At 33.0% G+C, this 21,267-nt stretch overlaps 1 protein-coding gene across 1 annotated transcript in view; it reads right to left on the bottom strand.

Annotated features, from left to right (window-relative positions):
* Positions 1–21,267, bottom strand: part of LOC148938338 (uncharacterized) — a 307,727-nt gene that overhangs the window by 128,041 nt on the left and 158,419 nt on the right. The window contains exon 6 of the mRNA XM_089107858.1: positions 12,347–12,468. Within this exon, the coding sequence (XP_088963984.1) occupies positions 12,347–12,468 (122 nt within the window). The remainder of the gene's footprint in view (positions 1–12,346; positions 12,469–21,267) is intronic.

The following is a 21,267-nucleotide window of genomic DNA, read 5'->3' as shown; positions in this document are numbered from 1 at the left end:
ATGTTTGATTCTACATGATGATTTTCTGGAGTTATATCTTCAAAGGAAGATATTTTCTCAGAGAATACTTGTCGATATAATGAAAACTGATTCTCCGTCATTAGACTATTGTATGAAGCTTTTACGTCGTGGTCCAAACGCATTTACACAATTTATTGAGCTATTAATCAAAACAAGACAAAATGATATTGTGGATTTGCTTTTGAACACACTACCTTAAAAATTTGAGACTATGATTTTTCACGAGAAAGATGTTCAAACAGGATTTACTACTCTCTTTCTCTCACTCAATTTGTTGATCATAGCTCAGTTTCATTTTGGCGGTGAGAGTGTCGACAAATGAAAAAATGTTCTAACCATGTCCAGTATGCATGTATTCACTGGGCAACTGGTCATCATGTGAGAATAGTACAATGATTGACGAATACGGTGAAAAGTACAGATTATGGAACCCGTTCAAATAGCATAGAGGATAAGCCTTACAAATTAAAGGTTGTAATTCCTGTCTTGAAGAGATGTGTGACTCTCACCCTAGAGGACACCTATGCTCTGATTTTCATTACGATAAATGTAATCAGTGGGAGAATACATATCCTGGTATGATTGGAAAGAGTCCTAAACGTGATTTTAGCTTATAACTAAGAGACTGGTATCGTCTTGGCATTAAGTTGCATTGGGAGGAGGAGCCAGGTTTAAGATTCAACTGTTGGAATAACAAAAGATTTTGGTTTCTGCATCATCGTTGTGAAGACAAAGGCTACTATGATTATAAGCCTATTGATTGTTATTTGGCTGTTAAAGAATGTGATCAACCACTTGAAAACACTGTATGTGACATTGCTTCAAATAAGCAATTTGAAACACGTGAATTTTACAATATGAATGAAATTAGTATCATTGACTATACAAAGAGACATGATAAGAGTGAAGTTACATTATACTGTAGAAAATGTGACCCTGACGTTGCAGTACATCAGGATCAGTATGCAGTGAATTCAGATTATCTACCTTCATTAGTTGTTCTTGACAGATACCTATACGTAGTAGAAGAAAAAATCTAAAGAGCAGAAAAGTTGTTTTGATTATGTATATACATTATTTTTATTAATAAACAATTTTACATACATTTTTAGAACATTTTATTCTTAGGGCACTAAAATCAATATTAAACACGTTTGAAAGTATATTTTTCACTAGGAAGTCGTTCAGACGAGTAAAGTCAACGTAAATGCTGAGAAACTGCTTGTAGGTATAGCTACAACATCTGAACATGAAAAAGAGTAATGCATGAAAGCCACAGATCTTAGTCTTTAAATCCTTTACTCTCCTTCGATTTTGAATAAAAGTTTTCCAACTGCTTTCAATAAAGTTCTTGATGTGTGGGGCGTACAATTTATATGATAGGCCAAGAGGATCAAAAAATTGTATATTCTTCGAAGTTTGAAAGATCCATAGCCAAAGACCTGTCTTCAAATATGACGGACTGTCATTAACAATGATTAGGGTATTGCTAACATGTGTAATTTTTTCAATGATGTCCGATGGTATACAATAGGACTTAAATTGTGACGTGTATAGATCCATACTAAATATACTGATTATTTGACTTGTGTTCTTGGTGCAAGATCTAGTAAAACACTGCCGTCGGGGTGATTTCTAAATAAGTTTCAAACTGACTCAACGATATTAGTGTGATCCTTTCAGTCAAAGCATTGGTAAATGTGCACTTTAAACGTACATTCTCCGTTCGTACTATAATCAAATCTTAAGCGCCAGACAAGTCCAAAACAATTACATCATGATTTTTTGAAAACATTAAATTGGTTATTACATTTTAAAATAGTTGTGAGTTATGATCTAGGGATTGCATGGTCAATTCATACAGAGTTCTGTAGGATTTTTTATCAAATGATAAACTATACAGGGGAATTCCATTCACTTTGCACACAAGGATAGAGAGGCCAAAAAATCAAAATCATGGGGGGACGCAGTCCAAGATCCGACGACACTAGCACTCTTCATAAAGGCCAAAGCAAGTTTTGATTGGATTTCTCCATTGATAAATGATGAATTGGTAAAACTACAAGAACCGGTGGCAACGTGACGTTGATTGGTGACCGTATGGAGGACAAGAAGTTTGATATTGTTACCATTGGCTCTTAGCTTTTCCACTGCCAATGCAACAGAGCTCATAACCTGTTATTTTTGGACATGAAGAATTGCTGAAGTGATACAGACATTTGCATCAGGTGCTGCAGAAAGTTTTTTTTTTAATGAAATTTGATGGAACTAGTTGTAACTTTATGTCAATCTTAACATTGGGAGGCAACCATTGAGATACACTAAATATCTCATGGTTTAGTTTTCTAACTAAATGATACTCCTGGGTTACTGCAGTAGTTAACTCACCGTCAGAATCAACATTTGATCTATAGATGTAGCCCAGTGCCTGTCCATTCAACTCCTTTTATGACTTTGGAGTCATCATCATAAATTGTGTGCAAATTGCATAGTTTGATAGATTATTGCTGGTGCTCACCAATGTTCCATTAATGAATACAATAATTTGTTTGAACAAGTGGTGTAGGGTACAGTATTCACAGAAAAGGCCATCGCTAGAAATGGGAGTTATATTTTTTGTCTTTTTCTTCACCACAACATTCATTGGAAAATATCTGAAAGTGTATATATTCTAACAGGGGTTTTGGAGGAGGGAATTGTTCATAGTACCCATACTTGACACTGACATCAACATTTTCAGCATTGAATAGATTCAATGAGGAGCTGATTGATGGATGTGATTCATTGTGGGGGAGATAGGTCATGTTAAGAGAAAAAATTCTTCTTTGATCTAAGAATCTTTTTCTTCTTATTCTTATTGCTCTTCTTCATTTTATTCCTCAAAATCGTTGTTGATGTCTTTCACTTCCCACCTGGGTAGAGAATGATAAGTGAATGATGACCACGCACCCTTTTTAAACCCTTTCCATTTTGCTAATATTTTAATTGTTCACCAACGGCTATTGCTGAAGATCTAATATTTTCTTTAACACTCTGGTTGAAATTTTTACCCGACCCCCAGTCCTGTAGTGTTGAGCCAGCAAAATTTGATGCAGCAGGTACAAGATACTTTCTGGCAAGGGGCAGTGCAGGACGAAATAGCCTAGCAAACCAACTACCATAACCATAGCCAGACATTGTAGTACGCCCCATTTAATCGTCCAGTCCATGACCTATTTGACAAGGGCTCAGAGAACCAACAAAGCTGTCAATATCAGGACAGACAAATGGAATTCTTCAATTTTTCATCTTAAGCAACGACGGGTCAAAAACAGCTAAACCTTTTGTTATTGCTAGAGGATCACCCAATTCACTTCTCAGTGTTAGCTATCAGAGTTCCAAGTATGAAGTGTACACAGGAAGATAATGAAGATGCTTTATATTATAGTGATGGACATATTCATGGGTTGTTTTTCGTTCAAGAACACGTAGGAGAGGGATATTTGAATTACTAACTCTAGATGTTTCCTCAAAGGACGCATAGAGAAATATACAAGAATCTGAGGAATAAACCTTTCTTCCGAGATGAGATTTTTCTATTGATTAAACGACACAAATCAGTCATACTACCATATTCTCTGTATTTTAGTGTGACATGGGGATATTCACTAGAATTTAGTGCCTCAACCTATTCATACTCATCAAAGAGTGACCAATTGAATGGTATAAATTTTATCTCATAAGCACGATCTTTTCTCAGCATATCATATGTATTTTTGAGAATACAGTCGACAAGAGTAACTTCATACTTTCCGCCAACGTATTTGATGGTGGTTAAGAGTTTTGTCCAAAAATCACTTGTTTTATTCAAATCATTGTAGAGAGGAGCGGAGACGTTGGGCATAAATGTTGCATAAAAATCATTGGACATTGTTAATGTCTTCAAAACCAATCCAAGTGTCAAAATCAGAGTTGTATCCCAGCCAACAAACAAGCAACTGTTTCATGCCCCTGCGAGTACGGCTCTTTAATATCTTTTCAATTTGATCGATTTCACTATTATTTATAACTTTTTGTAGTTCATAGTCAAAAAAGTCGAGGAGAATCTCTTCATATTCGTTGTCTCGTAGCTGATAAAATATGGGTTTGGAGTCTAGGATTCTTGATGCTTTAAAAAGTTCAGTGGACCACAAGTAATTCCCCATTTCAAAACCATTAGTGGTTCTATTAAGTCTAACAGTATCACCAACACTGATTTTTTCTTCACAACCATTTCATTGGACAAATACTGTTTAAGGAAAGTACCAAATGTATTTTTATCAGCATGATGAACCCCTGTTGGGGTTGAGTAGGACTAAGATTGACGAGGTCGCTGATCATAAATCAACATGATTTTATCTAAATCATGAATAAAAGCCGCCGTAATTTTCAATGTGCAATATCTTCAAATTAAAAGTCAAATAGTTCTTACCAATCGTTTGACCAATGCAGCCTTTATAGGACTGTGACCATGATAGAGCTTTGTACTATATTTCCTTAGTACTTTTTCGACATGTGGATTACCAAATTCACTACTCCGATCCGTTTGAATTTTTTTTAAAGAATCTTGTTCAAGAATACTTTCCATAGCCTGAGCAACTTCAACACCTCTCTTTGTCCTCAATGGAATGGAATATGTGACTAAAAATACTGATTGCTATCCAAATGTACTTGTATGGTGTGTTGTGACGCCTTTGAATCTCATCTAGACTTAAGAGATCTGATTGCATTATATTCAGTGGGGAAAAGGCTTTAGTTTTTCGATAATCATTACCCCGAAGCCTATGATTTCGTTGTAGAGTGTAATTTTATTCATTTTGTATATAGTCTTCTAAACTTTTAGTGTCAACACCAGGGGCTTTGGGAAGATGGGTGGGGGAATTCAAACTTCCCACTTCCCCAATATTTTCATAAACATGTTTCAAACTTCAACCATTTCGAATGTAAACACGATGTGTAACGTCCACTACCCTTTTGCATACTAGTGGGTGATGATGATGACGTCGAGTTGTTATCAATTAGTCTTCGCCTTAGTCCAGCTACCACTGGTCTTGTCTTCGTCATCATCACATCAATGTTCCCACTAGGTGTGCTTTTTTTTCCAAGATTGATTTTTCATCTGTTTCTTCTTCTTCTTCTTTTTCTTTTTTTTAATGTTGATGATGATGGACTATGTTCATTTAATTTCCTCAGAATTTGCTTATTACTAATAAGACTTTTAAGGAAGTTCAATGTATTTAAAAAGTTGTATAGATGACTGTCAAATGATGATCCTTGACCATTTCTAACCATATCATCAATTAAATGAAGTAGATTTAAACTCTTCCCTTGAATTATAATTCAGTTCCCATTGCTATCAACTTGAATATGACCTTGATCACTTTCCATGAGATATGATATGAGTCGTTTACTTTGTTCTCGATATGAGAACATTTCCAATGCTCGATACTATTGAATTCAATTCCTCCTCTACCTTTAATTGTGTTAATGTTCCAGCAGCATTAGAATCTTGAAGAGATGTTTCTTTTTTATGATCAATGACACTTACATTGACTGGTCTCACGCGTTAGGGATCATGTTTTTCCACTCGTCGAAGTGCATCTTGAAGTAACAGTAGTTTTTTATCATCACCAACATTATCATTGTTAATAAATTTACTCAGGTTGTCCTCAAAGTGTATCATTGGTGAAAAAGCGAGTTCTATAGTGGTCAATTTATAGGGTTTAGCCATCTAGATAAAAATATTTACAAGTCATGCAATTATTAACAGCAAAAGTGTCGAAAAGCTACCACCCGCTTGAAGAAAATGTTTCCTTTCATAATTTTTTCCTTTATTTTTACAAGCCAAGACAAGTACAATGGAACGATGTTGCTTTGCTAGCTGCTTAACTACTTCTGGCAGTTGAACATTGCTCTCGGTTAAACTTAAACAAAGTTCAGAAATTAGATTAATTAAATAATTGCCAATACCGTGTTTGACTATGGCTTTCCTAAGTGGCGTTTTTGAAGTGCTTATAACGGAAAATAAATGCCTATTATCAAATAGTTTCTTCAGTGTCATGATGGCAACCATTAGCCTTTTTTACAGTTCAAGGGAAGCTACACTGTAATTTCATTGTCAAAATATATGTGACTACACGTAAATCCTCGGGTTTATTTCATCTAAGATATAATATAATGTAACCGTAGGTTTTATTATGATTTTCCTGATTGTACGCGGAAAGTAGAAATTTTGGAGCATTGGGATATATTTGTTTATTGAGAGTTATTAGAGAACTACAATCACGAACAACTCTATAGACAATATAGTAGGTGGAGTTCAAAGCAAGTGTTCTCATACATATACTCTGATGTAAGAGTAAGTGTAGAACTATAGTAACAGAAACCTGTTCATGATTTGAGCGAACGGTAAACAATTTTTGCATTTCCTGGGACCATTGTTCAATGGATTAAGCTAAATCGTCAATAATCAACCAAGGGTCTGGTTCAATAATGTCTAAAATATGAAGTCCCTGTATGAATTTTACCTGCACCAACCCCAATGTAGGAATACCTTTTATTTTATCGTAGGACTCCTACCAAACACTGTAGCAATAGTAGATTTTTTTCGGCTTTTCCGCTTATGTGCTGGTGTTGTAACTCCAGTTTTGAAAAAAGGGAAACTGCTTTCTCAATGTTCGTCTTATAGGCTCGTTTCAGTTTCTAGTTACTTTTCAAAGATTATTGAGTTATTGATTATTTGATCATATTCGTCAGCAGTGTGTAATGCCTCCTTTTCATTTTTGGTTTCAACCACGTCTTGGTTGCTAAAACGCTTTAAGGAGTTTATTTACAATATTAAATGATGCTGAAAGGTCAGATAGTCTTTTAACTATTGGTGAATATTACATTAATAATGCTGTCGGATCTCTAATTCATTCTCAGACTATACAGGAGTTATTACAAAGGGGGGTATCTGCTGATATAGTTCGACCTCTTTATTGTATGCATAGACGCCTCCGCGTACATTTAAAGATTGACCTCGCTTCTTCCTTCAGAACTCCGTATGAATATTGGAATTAAACAAAGAGCAATTACCTTTCTTACTATTAATAATAACGCGACCCTAACAGCCCAAGGGTATTTATCGCCTTGCTGTATATTGAACGATGTTAGCGTGTCTGTTTTATGTTATGCAGATGACGTTCTTAACCTAAGTAGGGCTGTGTAAAGTAATGAAAAAAGGGCAATTCAGAAACTAACCTCCTGTTGATTGAAAAAAATACACCAAATTAAGTAAAAATATTTTAATATATACATCTTACAACTACATCTTTGCACTATTTTTCGACATAGTCTCCATAACGATTGAGGCACTTATCGTATCTCTTCACAAGCTTTGAAATTGCTTCTGCATAAAAATCACCCACTTGTGCCTTGAGCCAGCCTGTGACCGCATCTTTGAGCTCTTCGTCGTCATCAAACCGCTGGGACCCGAGCCATTTCTTCATATGCATGAAGAGGTGATAATCACTTGGCACCAGATCTGGGCTGTAAGGTGGATGGTTGAAAACGTCCCACTTGAAGGACTCAAGAAGGGCTTTTGTTCTGCGAGCAGAGTGAGGACGGGCGTTATCGTGCAGAAAAACGATACCAGAAGTCAGCATACCACAGCGTTTGTTCTGTATAACCAGTCTTAATGTTTTTAGTGCTTCACAGTACACTTCTTGATTAATGGTCGTCCCACGTTCCATGAATTCAACCAACAGCACCCCTTTGGCATCCCAAAACACCGTTGCCATCAGTTTTCTGGCTGAAAAAATCTTGCCGGGCTTTTTTTGGTTTGGTAGGCGAATCTGAATGTGCCCACATCATTGACTGTTCTTTTGTCTCAGGGTTCACGTACTTAATCCAGGTTTCGTCACCGGTCGCGATTCTGTTCAACAATGGTTCTCCTTCGTCCTCAAAACGTGACAGAAAGTCTAATGCAGAGGCCATTCTTTGAGTTTTGTGGTGGTCGGTAAGAATTTTGGGCACCCATCATGCACAGAACTTACGGTAACCCAATCTCGCTGTCACTATCTTTTAAAAAAGAGTCTTAGAAATATTTGGAAAATCAGTAGACAACTCCACCATTGTGAAACGTTGATTTTCATAAACTTTTGCATCAACTGTCTGAACGAGTTCGTCAGTCACCAAGGATGGTCTACCACTCCTCTCTTGATCATGAACGTTTTCTCGTCCACTTTTAAATAAACGTACCCATTCACGGACAACTCCTTCACTCATAACTTTTGGTCTGTACACGGCACAAAGCTCACGATGAATAGCTGCTGCAGAGTATCCTTTGGCTGTAAAAAACCTTATAACAGCACGCACTTCACATTTGGCGGGATTTTCTATTGCAGCACACATTTCAAACTACTACAATAACTAAACTAGCACAGGTAAGATGTTCACTCGACTACGGCTTGATGCCGTCTGACCTGCTGAGCGCGTGAATGCAAAGATAGCGCGCTACTCCTCCCACTACACGCACTGTGACCAATCGGAGGTATATATATATATATATATATATATATATATATATATATATATATATATATATATATATATATATATATATATATATATATATATATATATATATATATATATATATATATATATATATATATATATATATATATATATATATATATATATATATATATATATATATATATATATATATATATATATATATATATATATATATATATATATATATATATATATATATATATATATATATATATATATATATATATATATATATATATATATATATATATATATATATATATATATATATATATATATATATATATATATATATATATATGTATATATATATATATATACATAGCACCGTCAATAGTTCTATTGACATTTCCCTGCATTTTTCTTTTTCATCAATTAGCTTTATGCTCGTTTGTGATATCATCTGCAAATGCCCTATTTATTTTATTGCGGTATAATTATCAATACGCAGTTTTTTTACATGGCTAGCAGTTATGACTTTTAGATAAAGTAGCTTTCTCGTTGCTTTCATTTGAATGCTAACACCAAAACGATAATGAAACAATTCAGTAGATGGTAATATGTTACAAGAATCACAATCAAAGAGTTTGCGGTGTCTTGAACTATTGGTTTTAGGTTTCTGTTGTCGTTGAGTACTTTTCTATTGATGATTATAAACTAGCTCTCACTCCAAGAAAAAAAATATTCTTTTACATCGATTACCCATTTAAGGCGATCACTTGTTAGTTCCCTAGAGAGGCAGGGGTGGAGTAAATGATACAATCTTACAATTCACTTCATTTTAGGTACCTAAGAAACCGAAAAAGAGCGGTCAGTAGGAGCTTTAGTTCCCCGATCGGGCTTTTTCACGCTTAAGTTTTTAACCCTTTTGTCGGTCTGTGGTGTCTGAAGCTTATTATTTGGGATGTTTACTATGATGTTTTATTTTTGAAAGGTCTAAAGTTAAGAATTATGATGGGTAGTTAACTATTTAGAGTTTTTGGACTTTTTTTTTACCTTTTACTGGGTTGAGGGTGTCTGAAATTAAAATTGCGAAGGCTATTTTGATAATTCTTGTTTTGACTTGTCAGAAATAATAAATTAAAATATTTAGTTCACTGTTGTTGCTTTTTAGACTTAGGTTTAATACCTTTTCTTGGGTTTTGGGTGTCTTAAGCTTATTATTTGAGATATTCACTTTAAAACTTCGTTGTTTGGATCATCTGAAATGATGAATTACGATAGTTACTTGGCATTTTGAGGCTATTCAGTCTTAGTTTGTACACAAATATAAAAAATAAGGTTTAAACTTATTTGAAATTTATTTAAAATGTCTGTTGGCAAAGATAGCTTGGTTTAGAAACATACGTAAGGCTGGAAAACTAAATTTAGGAGTGTTAAAGAGCGTATGAAAATGTAAGAAACAAGGTTAAAGAGCAATCATAGAAAACTAATTTGTTAGTAAATAATATAACATAGTCTTTTGACTAATGTAACTTGTTGTAGGAACATGCGTAGAGCTAAAAAACTATGGCTAGCAAAAAGAACTGCTAAAACTCGAAAAAAAAAGAATGTCAAAATCATGAAATCATGAACAACAAATCATGAAATTACAGTTTTTTATTAACATGTTATGTACGAAAAATTAAAAAAACAAGGTTAATGAGCAGTAAAAGAAAGTTGAATAGCAAGCGTACTTTCGAAACCAAGAAAGGTTTGTAATCTTACAATGGGACTGAGAAGAGCCCCGTAGTTGTGGGAAGCTCAAAAAAAGATAGGATTTGCTATAAATTGATAATAATACGAATTTTCATTAATATGATATAAATTAAAAATGTTAAAAAAAGGCTAACGAGCAGTAAAGACAGTTTATTATACCGTGAACACCCAAAATCAAGAGAATCCAGCACCCTTAATATGAAATAAGAGTCCCCCAGAAAATATGATGTTGCAACCCTAGGAAATTAAGTATCGGTGCACCATTCAGGGAGAGTTTGTCTCCTGTTTCTAACCCCCTGGTAGCCCACAATATAAAATCCTCCTAAATTTTAATTTAGGTACATTATGCGGAGTGGAACTATTGAAAATGTAAATGTGTCCCTAAGGAAATTCAGTATAGTTACACCATATAGGGAGAGTAACAGATCCTCCGAGATTCGCATATAAATTTCCAGTAGGTTATGTACTACTATATCATGACATAGCCACTGGTTTTAAAATGACGCTTCAAAATTCAGAAGTTAATTTGTAGTTCTCTCTAATGCTCTTATCAACATCTTCTACGTCATTTACCCCCTCCGCAACCCTGGCCAATAAATATGAAAAACAAACATCCAATATCTAAGTCATAGAAAAATCACTCACATAAACTATGAACGGTCAGAAAAAGGAGTAGCTTTTTAAGTTCAATACTCATCAATCGAGCCAATCGAAAATGTAAAAGTAGCGCAAAACTGTCAGGTTTATTTTAAATAGTACAAAATCTATAAATAACAAAGGATGTTCACTGGTTATTAATAATAATAGAGAATACGTTTGATTAATGAATAACCAATTATCAAATTGCAAAAGTGCCTTTAATTCGATCCTTCTTAATTTATGTTACATGATTAAAAATAGGATATAATTAAGCAATCGTAGTTTCAAGGAATCAGACGTTGACCCAATTTCAAGTTTGATCGGTTGATGCAAAAACTAGCAAGCATTCTCAATGCGTTATTTTGATATATATGTAATGGGGTCGTGTCTATTCAAAAATTAACTACTCATATTATTGAATAGCAGTTTAAATAGGATTTAACCGAAGAGGATAACTTATTTTAAAAACTAAACTATGAAAAATGGAAGGAAACAACACAGCAACAGATACAACTCCAAATTAAAGACTGTGGCCAGTTGTAATTTGTAAAATGTGAAACATTTTCGTAAGATTTGTGATTTTGCCTGACCAATTTGCATGGAAGAAGGCTGTGTAACGGACATTTACCGAGGGTCTTATAAACATTTTTTTTTGCTCTCTGCACTCACTAAACCTCAAAATTTTAGGTCCAAGTCATTTTTAACAAATAGAATATCAATTTCTAAATTTCATGAAATAATATCCTTTTCACGGAAAATGTTTGCAATCAAAATGGTTCACACTGTGAGTACATGATTACCTCACCTGTTATCTTGAAACATCAGAAAAAAACAAACAGAAAAGCTTTAACAGTTACATCAATGTTTTTTTTTGAAAAAATACCATAATCATGTGAACGAATATTTTGCTTATATATTTTTTAGTTTATTTTGTGTGTCTTTAATTTCAAATTGTTGTTTCATTCTGATTTACTTAGGATTCTTTTTAATTTAAACTTAATTTATGTGTTTATGACGGAGATAAAAATATAATAACAAATAAAACTGAAAAGAATACATTATTCTTAGAGTTTGAGTAATGTACGTTCATCATAAAAAAAATTGTTATACTAATTTTAGTTTAAGTTAATTTACAAATCAGTCGAACTTACCTAACCGAAAATAAGACAGTGAGCATTAATGTTTAATTTAAGCCAGAAAAAGAAGTCCTTTACAATGAAACTATCTTATATATTTTCTATCTCTTAAGAAAATTCTATAGTTTCATGCTAGCATATCAACACAAAGATTAAAATATTCAAGAAAATGGAGAAAATCCACTCAATTTTTCAAAACAAGTAGATTAATCTCCTCTATCTAACGGTTTAAGGATTAATTTTTCTTTATTTAAAGAAAAGACGTTGGATACCTTGGCAAAAGACGGCTCACACTTAACACTTTCTCTGGCATCTTGCAGTGCCTCTGAATACATTTCCAACATGATATAACAAGCAGCACGATTGCCATAATAGACAGCACACGGATACAAGTCTAGAAGAGAAGATTTTTTTTTTTTAACACTGAGTGACCTATGATAAATATATTAACTTTTTGAAAAAAGTTTAATCCAAGAACAAAATTGACAACGATGAAGAAGAATGTTGAATATAATTTTTAAAAACATATTAAAGATATTAAAACAATACAGACCAGTAATGAGACGATTGTTCGGGAAAAAAAATCAAGGACTATCAAGAAATCGGAATCGACAAAATCTTCCAATTCTCGAGTAGATTTCACCATCCATATTCAATCAAAAACAAAAAAAAATTATTTTATTTCCAACAATATTAATACTTAATTGTTTCTTATTTTTTAGCGAAGTAAGCTCTATAATAACAATAATAATAATAAAACTATTTTTTTCAATTTGTCGACTTTCATATCAAAAGCAATTAACATAGAACACATCTCTAAGTAAAATATCATTTCTGTCGATATTAGACTACCACAAAAAATTAAAATACTACTTAACTTGACTTACCAATCAACCCTTCTTTTAATTCTTTTAAGGAAAGATTCAAGTTTAATTTTGTATAGGTCTGCTTAAACACCACCAAAGAGAGCCTATGAATTTGTTTGACGAGGACAAATCGATCAAATCTAGGAAAAAATAGACGAAAAAACTGGAAACATCATATATATCTGAAAATATACGCCATGAAAGTGATGAAAACAAACTGGCCAAAGATAAGCGGCTTCTTGAATACGACAACAGAATTCTAAATACTTCATAATTTCTTATTAAAACTTACTACCTAGTCTAGCTTTGTAGTCTAACAGTATTGTTGCATGATATTTAATTTAGAACGAACCAAACATATTTGAACTAGATAAAAACTTGAACTAGAATCATCAGTGACTTCTACTAAATTTAGAAGAGATCCTAGCAAGATTGATAAGCCATTTTCACTTTTCACGGATAACCAGGGTATAGAACTAGTGAAGATGAATTCTTGTTAAGGAATTCACACATTAATAAAAATAACAGAATGACGTAAAACAATTAGTGAAAGATACAAAATTACGAGAATGGAAGTTACAACTTACAAAGCTTAAAAATTAGCTAAAAGGTAAAAATTACAAAGCTAAAGCAGTAACCTACTTGGACGTTGCCAAAATAAGTTTCTTTTTAGGACAGATTCTCAACAAAAATACTTTGAATAAGAAAACAGGATATTTCAAAGCTCAAACGCAAAGAAGTAATTTCCAATCGGGTTCCAGTATTTAAAGAGCAGAGGCTAAGTCTATTCGTCAAAGCTTTCGAATAGTGTCTCAGAAACTCATTAAGATAGTATAATGCATACTTTCTTAATGATAAAACCTTGCACAGTTGGTCAGGAGAGTGGAAGGAGATTGTTAGGTCTGGATTCTCCAAGATCCCACGGTTTATTCTGTATTTTACATAACTTTACCATTATTCTCCTTTAATATGCTCTTTTAATAAGTCGATTTTGTTACACAAGAGGATTGTAATCTATGTATTTTTTGTTGTGTGCTTAGTGGATTGGGACTGTTTTTCATGCAGTTTTAGTGTGTGAAAACACATTACAATCTCTTTAGTTACCTAATTGTTTGTGCTTTTTTGGCATCATTCCGTGAATATGCATACAACTTTGATTTGGGTTTATTTTTAGGTAAACATATTCTTTTTTACTCTAATGTTGCCGAGCGCACTGTTTCTTTTAATGGTCAATGACACTTGTTTCGGCTCCAAAAATTGTAATGACTACAGCTGGACAGGTATACTTTTGTAATATAATCGTCCCAAGCACACTGGGTTTGCATTAAAGGGCTTGCACATGAGTTTGGGTCCCTACATTCTACTTCAAGGTCCTATGCCCCGTAATTTTGTGTACCCCCTTCAAATTTTTGACCCCTCCCCAAACTTTTTTAACTTAGAATTTTTTTTGATTTTTCTGAACTTTGAATTTTTTTCTGAACTTATTTTTTTTTCCTTTTGAACAGGGTAATTTTTTTAATTTTTTTTATGTCTTTAAATAACATTACATATACTTATATCACAAAACTCTGGTCGATAATTTTGGTTTATGAAATGATAGCGAAATCGTGTATGGCCTTATGAAATCCTCGTAAAGCATTTCAAGATTACATTGAACCTCAGGAGTCTCCTAAGGAATCATTGTCTAGTTTAATCGTTTGCAAAATACATACGTGTTTGACGGTTATTACAACAAAATCTTTGGCGAATATTGTTTTCTATGCGGCTGCCCCCGTGTTATTTATGCACACAAACTGCCACACAGATACACAAACACACGGACACAAACACAGAAAACAGTTGCAAATACACAAATAAACAGACACCCAGGCAAACACACAAATAGACACACATTCACACAGACACATAGGCATACAGACTCATCGGCTTACAGACTCATAGGCTTACAGACATACAAACAGGCTCACAGACACAGACAAACGGTTACAAAGACCTACAGACACAAAAAATTACACAGAGGTAAAAAGAATAGCAGAAAAAAGACATACAGAAAGACTGATAAAAAACACACAGAGACAGACAGACAGACGAAGGAGGTTAGGTTCTTTGCACAGCGGACACCAAGGAAACATACCTGATCGTGATAAGTGTATACGATACGGTAAAAAGTATGTTATATCATAGAGACCCTGTGATGGGTGTGTAATAGAGAACTTTAAGCAATCAACATCTTTAAAGTCAACCCGTCCTTATTTATAGACCTGTTAAAAAAGAAATATTTCGAAATAAAGAAATAGTTGATGATATGATTGAACGTTTTTAAGCATTGTAGAATGGGAAGAACAACAAAAGCGCACACACACACATAGACAAACAAAGACACACACAGGCATGCAGACACAGAGGCAAAAAGAAAAAAACAGGCACAAAGACAGATACACACACATACAGGCCCATAGACACACAATATTTCCTGACTGAGTATAAAAAATTTAGTAATAGCAGCCAGTTGGTCAATTCCAAGTGTTTGAGTTAACGACTGGGTAACCAAAAATTTAATAAAACACTTTTGGATACAACAAACTCAGCTATTCGGTAATTTCCAAGCCTTTTAATTACTGACTACGTATCCAATAATTTAATAAAAGCTAATTTGCCTAAAACAAACTCAGCTAGTTGGTAAGTTCCGAGTGTTTTAGTTGCTGACTGATGATCAAAAATTTATAAAACCACTTTTGACTAAAACAAACTGAGCTAGTAGATACATTTCAAGTGTTTTAGGTACTGACTGAGTATTAAATTTAATAAAAGCACTTTTGAGTACAAGATACTCTGGTATTTGATAAATTCTGAGTGTTTTAGCTGCTGACTGAGTGTACAAAATTTAATAAAAGGATATTTGAATAAAACAAACTCAGCTAGTTGATAAATTCTGAGGGTTTTGGTTGCTGGCCCAGTACCAAAAAAATCTAATAAAATTGCGTTTGAGGACAACAAACTCCGCTAGTTGATATATTCTGTGAGTGTTTTAGTTACATTCAAATAACAAGAATCTAAATGTCCCTAATTTTGAAGGAACTTATCACTGTCCTGTAGGTGAGGTTCAGTTCCTCGCAGAGCATATACCAAGGTACATATCTGATCGTGATAAGTGCATACAAAAAAGTAAAAAAAATGTTATATCATAGGACTTCGTTGTTGATTTGTAATAGAGAACTTTAAGCACTAAAAATCTTTAAGCTTAACTCGTCTTAATTTCTATATTTGTTACCAGAATGAATCGCAGAGATAGTTTCAAACTAAGCTATGATGGTTTAAAAATATTGAAATAGAAATATCTTTTAATGCATTTTCAGCATCTGCAAAGACCGTTACCCACACAAAATAAGCGTCAGACACGATAAAACACCCAAAAAGGGAAAAAAAGAAAACAAACCCATGTTTGAAAGTACCAAGAAAAGAGTTTGTTCTTAATTGATATTACGAAAACTGTTTGAAAAAACTATAGCATAGTTTTGGGATCTGCATGAAGTTAAAAAGTTTTTTTTTTGGGGGGGGGGGGGAAGAGCTTGAAAAGGGAAGTGTACTTCAATAGGTAAGAGGAATCTGGAAGAGATGAGGGGAAAAATATGGAATGAAAGAAAATCATCTATAATGGAGAGAAACTCACCTTTAGATTGGTCAAGTAAGAAACCAGAAACTAGTTGATTGGTCAAGCAAGAAAGGGTGCCCTTAACATCCCATGAAAAATTGAAAGCACAACGATAGTCTTGGAAAAGGAGGTACACTATAATAGAATTGGATCACGAACAGCAAAATAAAAAATCTCGAAAAGCAGGGTCTCCCTACAGGAATTCTTCACTTTTCTTGAGAGATGACAGAGAAGATACGCATAAAAAAATATGGCATACAAGAATTCATCATCGTTCTGGAAGAACTCCCATTTATCAACTTATGTGAAATCTCGTTACTGATGGCACTTGTAAGAATTTTTTTGCTTATATATTTGTAATAAATATTTTTTTACAATATTAATTTGGTCTTATAATTTTATAATAACTGTATTAAGGTGAAACAAAAAGAAAAATTGCAACAAATTCTTTTTCATGATCAGAGATATATGAACAGAATTTTTTCATCAAAAGTATAATAAAAGTAATTTTTAGTAAACAAGAGGAACTAGTTGGTAAATTCCGCGTGTTTTAGCTACCAACTGAATATGAAAAAATTTCAGTAAAAGCACTTTTGAGGTCAACAAACTCAGCAAGCTAGTAAATTCTAAGTCTTTTAGCTGCTGGCTACGTATACACAATTTAATAACAGCACTTTTGAGTCAAACAAACTCATCCAATGGGTAAATTCCGAGTATTTTAATTGTCAACTTGGTATAAAAAAAATTAAAAATACTTTTGAATACTACAAACTGAGCTAGTTCATAATTATCGAGTCTTTTACTTTTTGACTCAGTATAAAAAATTTAATAAAAGCAATTTTGATTACAACCAGCTCAGCAACTTGATCAATTCTGAGTGTTCTACTTGCTGGCTGAGTACCAAAAAATTCAATAAAAGTACTTTTGAGTACAGCAAACTCAGCTATATGGTAAATTCTGAGTGTTTTTTTGTTACCGACTGCGTATATAAGAAAAACTTCATATAGACGCTTTTCAGTACGAAAAACTCAAATACTTTGTAAATTCTTAATGTTATACTTGCTGACTGAGTATCAAAAAATGTAATAAAAGCACAATCATTTTGATTGAATGGTAAAGATCCCATTAACAATGAAAAGACAAAAAACATTACCTTTGGATATTGCTAAGAAATATAAAACGCTTTCCCATTTTCTTGATAAAGAAAAAAGTCTAATATTTTATAATACCTAGCTATTTTTTTTAACATTAGAAAATATTAAGTTTGGTCACATCTCTACTGCTGCCATCTGTTCGTTTACAGTCATAGATGGCAATATTTTTGGACTACCCAAAGTGCTGCCATTTATTCCCCTATATTTATAGATGGCAGCACAACTGAGTTTTACCTAGGTTCTATTATGTTAATAGATCTTAAGCTTGGTTAATTTGAGTTCAGTAAGCGTGCCTACCCGCTTACTGATCCCAAATGAATTTAGCTTCAAATCAGTCGATATAATGTAACCTAGGAAATTTACCAACTTGCTGAGTTTGTTGTCTGCAAAAGTACTTTTATTTCATTTTTTATACTCGGTCACCAATTAAAATCACAAAGTAGCTGATTGTGCTAGAATTCACAAAGTAGCTGAGTTTATTGTGCTCAAAATTGCCTTTATTAAATATTTTTGATGTGCGGCTAGTAACTAAGGAAACACTCGGAATTCACTAACTAGCTGAGTTTGTTGCACTCAAAGCTGCTTTTATTAAAATTTTTTGGTACTCAGCCAGTAAATAAAACACTCATAATTTATCAAGTAGCTGAGTTTGTTCTACTCAAAAGTGCTTTTATTATTTTTTTTGATACTCAGTCAACAAATAAAAGACTTAGTAATTATCAACCATCTGAGATTGTAGAACTCGAAAGTGTTTTTAAATTTTTCAATACACAGTTAACAATTAAAACATTCGGAATTTACCAACTAGCTGAGATTCTTTTACTCAAAACTTTTTTATTAAATTTTTAATACGCAGTCAGCAGCAAAAAAGCCTTACAATTTACCAACCAGCTGAATTTGTAGGATTCAAAAGTGCTTTTATTGAATTCTATTGATATGCGGTCGCTAAATAAAACATTCAGAATTCACCAAATAGTTCAATTTTCTGTGCTCAAAAGTGCTTTTGTTAAATCGTTGATGTGAAAATCCTGTTCATACATCTTTGACCATTAAAAAAATCTTTATTCAATTTCTCTTTTTTTTACGCCTTAACACAGTTTTAATGAGAATCTAAGACCAAATGAATATGGTAAAAAAAATATTTATTGCGAATATGAAAGCAATAACGTTTTTATAAGTGGTATCAATAACGAAATTTGGTATAAATTGATGAATGGGAGTTCTTTCAGAACGATGATGAATTCTTGTAGGCAATGTTTCTTTTCTAAGATTTTTTTTCTGTCATTTCTCAAGGAATGTGATGAATTCCTATAGAGGAGCTCTGCATTTCTTGATCTTTTATTTTGCACTTGGTAATCTTTTTCTAGTATACTGTACCTTCTTTTCAAAGACTATTGTTGTGCTCTTGGGAGCACAAATGTGATTTTGTGCATGCAAAAATTTGCATATTTTTCTGACTTCTTCCTGAACAGTACTTAGCTCTTTACAAATTTTGCTATAAGTTGTAATCACTCGGTCAAAAAATCCCATTAGGTTCAATTGTCGTAATGTAATACTTCACAAGCTTTTATCACGGTTAAATATATTATAGTTTGCTTTTAAGATAATTCTTTTAAGATAATTTAAGAAATTCTTCAGATTCCTCAGTCAAAAGCAAATATGCACATTCAAATATAACTCCAAAAGATGAAGACTTCAGGCCAAAAAGTTCAATTTCATACTCCAATCATCTTAAAAGTTAAAAGTTCTAGTATATATAATAACCGAACTGTTTGCTAAAAATATACATGATGCCTTTTCAAGACTTAAAAGACACAATTAACATGTTTTACACCCTCAAATTAATTTTTGATTTACGCTCAGAGCAAAAATATTTTTTCTCTCCCACCCCCCAATATTGCTTCTTGACTTCATTGAGATCCTAACACCCTGCTTTACACTTTTAAATCAGTTTTCGTAATGTAATTTTAGAACAAATTCTTTTCTTGGGACTTTCAAATTTAGGTAGTTTTTTTGTTTTTTTGTAATTTTTTGGGGCTGTGTCGTGCTTAAAGCTTATTATTTGAGGGTAACGGACTTTACAGATACTACGAATGCAGTAAAAAGATATTTCTATTTCAATATTTTCATCCATCAAAGCTTAGTTTCTGACTAACTGTGCTATTGCTTCTGGTAACAAGTCTAGAGATAAAGACCGGGCAAGCTTAAAGGTGTTTATTGCTTAATGTTTAATATTAAACATCCACGAATGGGGGATTCTATTATATAGCATACTTTGTACTATATTGTATTAGCTTATCATGAACAGGTATCTTGATAATTTAAGCTCTTGGTATGCACTGTGTGAAGAACCAAACCTCATCTTCAGGACAGTGATAAATTCCTTCAAAATTTTGAATAATTAAATTTTTCTAAATCGAATATAACTAAAACACTCGGAATTTATCAACTCGCTAAGTGTGTTGTAGTCAAAGCTACTTTTATTAGATTTGTTCGTGCTGAACCATGAACTAAAACATTCAGCATTTATAAACTAGCTGATTTTGTTATACTAAAAAGTGCTTTTATGAAATTGCTGAAACTGAGTCAGCAACTAAAACGCTTAAAATTTATCAACTATCAGAGTGTGTTTTACTAAAAAGTGCCTTCATTAAATTTTGATACTAAGTCAGTAACTAAATTACTTGAAATTTACCAACTAGCTGAACTTGTTGCAGTCAAAAGTACTTTTATCATATTTTTGATACGCAGTCGGTAATCAAAACACTCGGTATTTACCAACTAGCTGCTTTTATCATTTTTTTATACTTAGTCAGAGACTATTGTGTGTCTTTGTGCCTGTTTGTGTCTCTTTTCCTCTGTGTCGGTTTGCCTGTGGATTTCTTTTGTGTATGTCTGTGTGTCTTTTTGTCTGTCTTCCGCTGCACAAAGTCTGAAAATGTTAAGTTATATCACCAATCTTTTTTTTATTTCAAAACATTTTCCTTTTTAACAGGTCTATAAATAAAGAAGGTTCAGTTAAAGTTGTTTATTTCAACAACATCATTTTTACATATCTACAACATGGGTCCTATTATATAGGTTACTTTTTACTGTGTCTTATGCACTTATCGTGATTAGGTATGTCCCTTGGTTTTCACTCTGCAAAGAAGTTAATCTCATATTGTCTGTGTGTCTTTTGTCTCTCTGTCTGTGGGTCTCTCTGTCTCTGTCTCTCTCTGTGTCTGTCTCTCTGTCTCTGTCTCTGTGTGTTTTTTTGTGCTGACAATTCCCGTGAGATGAAACTGTAGTCTTTTTTTTGACAATATAAATATTGTTTTAATAGTAGCCTACTCATATGGTGTCTTTTTATGTAATGATATTTCACGTAAGACAAATTTTAATAGTTTTTTTTCTTTTTCAAGGTAGTGGGAAGCTTTGTTTTCCTTAGTAACATTCAAGTAATGTTTTTTTATGCTAACAATTTCCGTAAGGGGAAACTATAAGCATTTTTTATTTTTAAGGTAATGGAAAAGTTTTTT

The sequence above is a fragment of the Artemia sp. Qi Xiang Cuo genome, unplaced genomic scaffold (genome assembly GCF_049724085.1).
Source record: "Artemia sp. Qi Xiang Cuo unplaced genomic scaffold, ASM4972408v1 HiC_scaffold_3386, whole genome shotgun sequence".
In the NCBI taxonomy this organism is placed as follows: Eukaryota; Metazoa; Arthropoda; class Branchiopoda; order Anostraca; family Artemiidae; genus Artemia; species Artemia sp. Qi Xiang Cuo.
The sequence above is the reverse complement of the archived record's forward strand: the minus strand, read 5'-3'. Positions and strand labels throughout refer to the sequence as shown.